Source organism: Poecilia reticulata, linkage group LG2 (assembly GCF_000633615.1).
Source record: "Poecilia reticulata strain Guanapo linkage group LG2, Guppy_female_1.0+MT, whole genome shotgun sequence".
NCBI classification, from domain to species: Eukaryota; Metazoa; Chordata; class Actinopteri; order Cyprinodontiformes; family Poeciliidae; genus Poecilia; species Poecilia reticulata.
The window spans coordinates 45,340,391-45,342,220 of record NC_024332.1 but is presented as its reverse complement, the minus strand read 5'-3'; the positions used below and the strand labels follow the sequence as shown (position 1 = coordinate 45,342,220).

Below are 1,830 nucleotides of genomic sequence, written 5' to 3'. Positions count from 1 at the left end.
TTTGGTCTAGTTTCTAGTGCAAATATCCAAGTAAACTTGAAATAAGACGAACCAACGTAAAGTGACGTTTCATCAACATGTAGAGGCTTCCTTCCTYARTTCTGATGAAAACGTTCTGCTGGCAGATATWACTWSACATTTTCCCATCTGACCAAGAACTTTTTCATTTAAATCMTTTACTTAACGCCTCTGTATCTAAACTTAGTTTGAAATTTGTAGTAGAAACTATAAAAGTTYGGMGGAAACGTAGSAAATCAGAAGAACCRGGTCAGACGACCAGAATCCGTCTCACCATTAGTGGGCAGCAGGTCCAAACCCAGGTCCTGCTCCGCGCCGCGCGAGCATCGGCCGACGCCGCGGATGAGCTGCTGCAGCGGCAGCTCTGCGTCCGCGCTGGGGGAGCACAGCAGCCCGGTGGAGCAGCGCGGCGTGTAGACCCCGCACGGCTCCCCCTCCAGGCGGGCGCACACGGGGCAGCAGCCGCAGCCCGGCTCCCGCACTATCTCCGCGCACAGCGTGACCTCGGGACAGCCGTCCTGGTCCTCCGCCGTGCAGCGCGGGCATCTGAACACCAGATCCCCGCGCAGGAGTCCGGGCAGGGCGAGGGCGGCGAGCAGCAGGCCGAACATCACTGCAGCGAGCGGCTGCTGGGGCGGAAATGAGGCCGGAGGGGCCCGACGGCGGCCGGTTGGCGGCCCGCTGGGTAAACAGTCAGGTTACTGACCCAGAGTCCAACACGCTGCTGCTCTTTATCTAGTCTTTCTGTTGTCCAGTAAAATGTCCTCCTACTGAATGAAAGCATGTTAATTCACCAAACCTGCAGTTTTTGTTAAAGTTTCATAAGTTTTACACTGAAGGAAACAGATTTGGATCATTTTCATTTTGCCTGATTTTGTTTTTTTATATGAATTTTCGTCATTTTGGTCCTTAAAACACCAAAAGTTCCTCCTAAATGCATGTTTTGGTCCGTCGGATGATGAAGGTTTTACTCAGGATTGTGGGACTCTGTCCTCATCTGATGAAGSTTTCAGGAAGAGGGACGTTTGTCTTTCTGCGTCTTTCTGTCCCGCAGCTGCGCGTCCATTAAATTGACGATACCAATTCAACTTGACTTCACGTTTCTCAGGTGGTTTTTCAGCCGTGTTGATTTATTTCCCAAACTGCASCAGTGGAGTTCAGTTACTACTGGTGGAGACGCCAAAGAAGACGACAGGAAGTGGGGATGATGGTGGTTCTTCTGGCTCCGCCCCTCACAGCGTCTTCGTTTATAAAAAGCTGTTAAATCCAAAACTCTTCAGACTAATAACCACAGATTCATGGCAGCAGCGGCTGGTTGGTTGGTGCCGCATGAAGCTGCTGACTYYAAGGCCAGCAGGTTGAACGGCCTGTATTTACCAACAGCAGCCACAGGGGGGCACTRCAGGCMAACACCGCGGGAGCTCAGCATGCAGCAGGAAATGAAAAAACTGAATATTAGATTAGATMCATTCATAAATACCAAGTATTAATGCAGTCAGTGTGTTTGCATCAGCTCTACCGTCTGTAAAGCTTTGCAAATGGAGGCAAAAATTAAAAATGGCCGCCGGCTCCATCAGATACTGTAATGGTAGAAAGGTTTTTATTTTAAAGACCATTAAACAGAACCAATCTGATCATGGCGCCAACATTACATCAYTTCAAAATGGCCGCAAAATATTTTTGCTTATCGCAATAACGTTATCGTCCAGCAGGCGGCCATCTTGACTTGGCAAAAAACAAAAAAAAAAAAAAAGCTCACAGTTTTAACTCACACAGTTTCTCAAAATGACCTCAAACTGCAGGAAGTGCAGC

The 1,830-nt window shown here is 48.7% G+C and overlaps 1 protein-coding gene across 1 annotated transcript in view; it reads right to left on the bottom strand.

The window, feature by feature from the left end:
• The window catches only part of LOC103461868 (insulin-like growth factor-binding protein 2-B), a 16,051-nt gene extending 15,389 nt beyond the window's left edge, over nt 1-662 (bottom strand). The window contains exon 1 of the mRNA XM_008404232.2: nt 293-662. Coding sequence (XP_008402454.1) covers nt 293-629 — 337 coding nt within the window. The 5' untranslated portion in view covers nt 630-662. The remainder of the gene's footprint in view (nt 1-292) is intronic.
• Between the last annotated feature and the right edge of the window lie 1,168 nt (nt 663-1,830).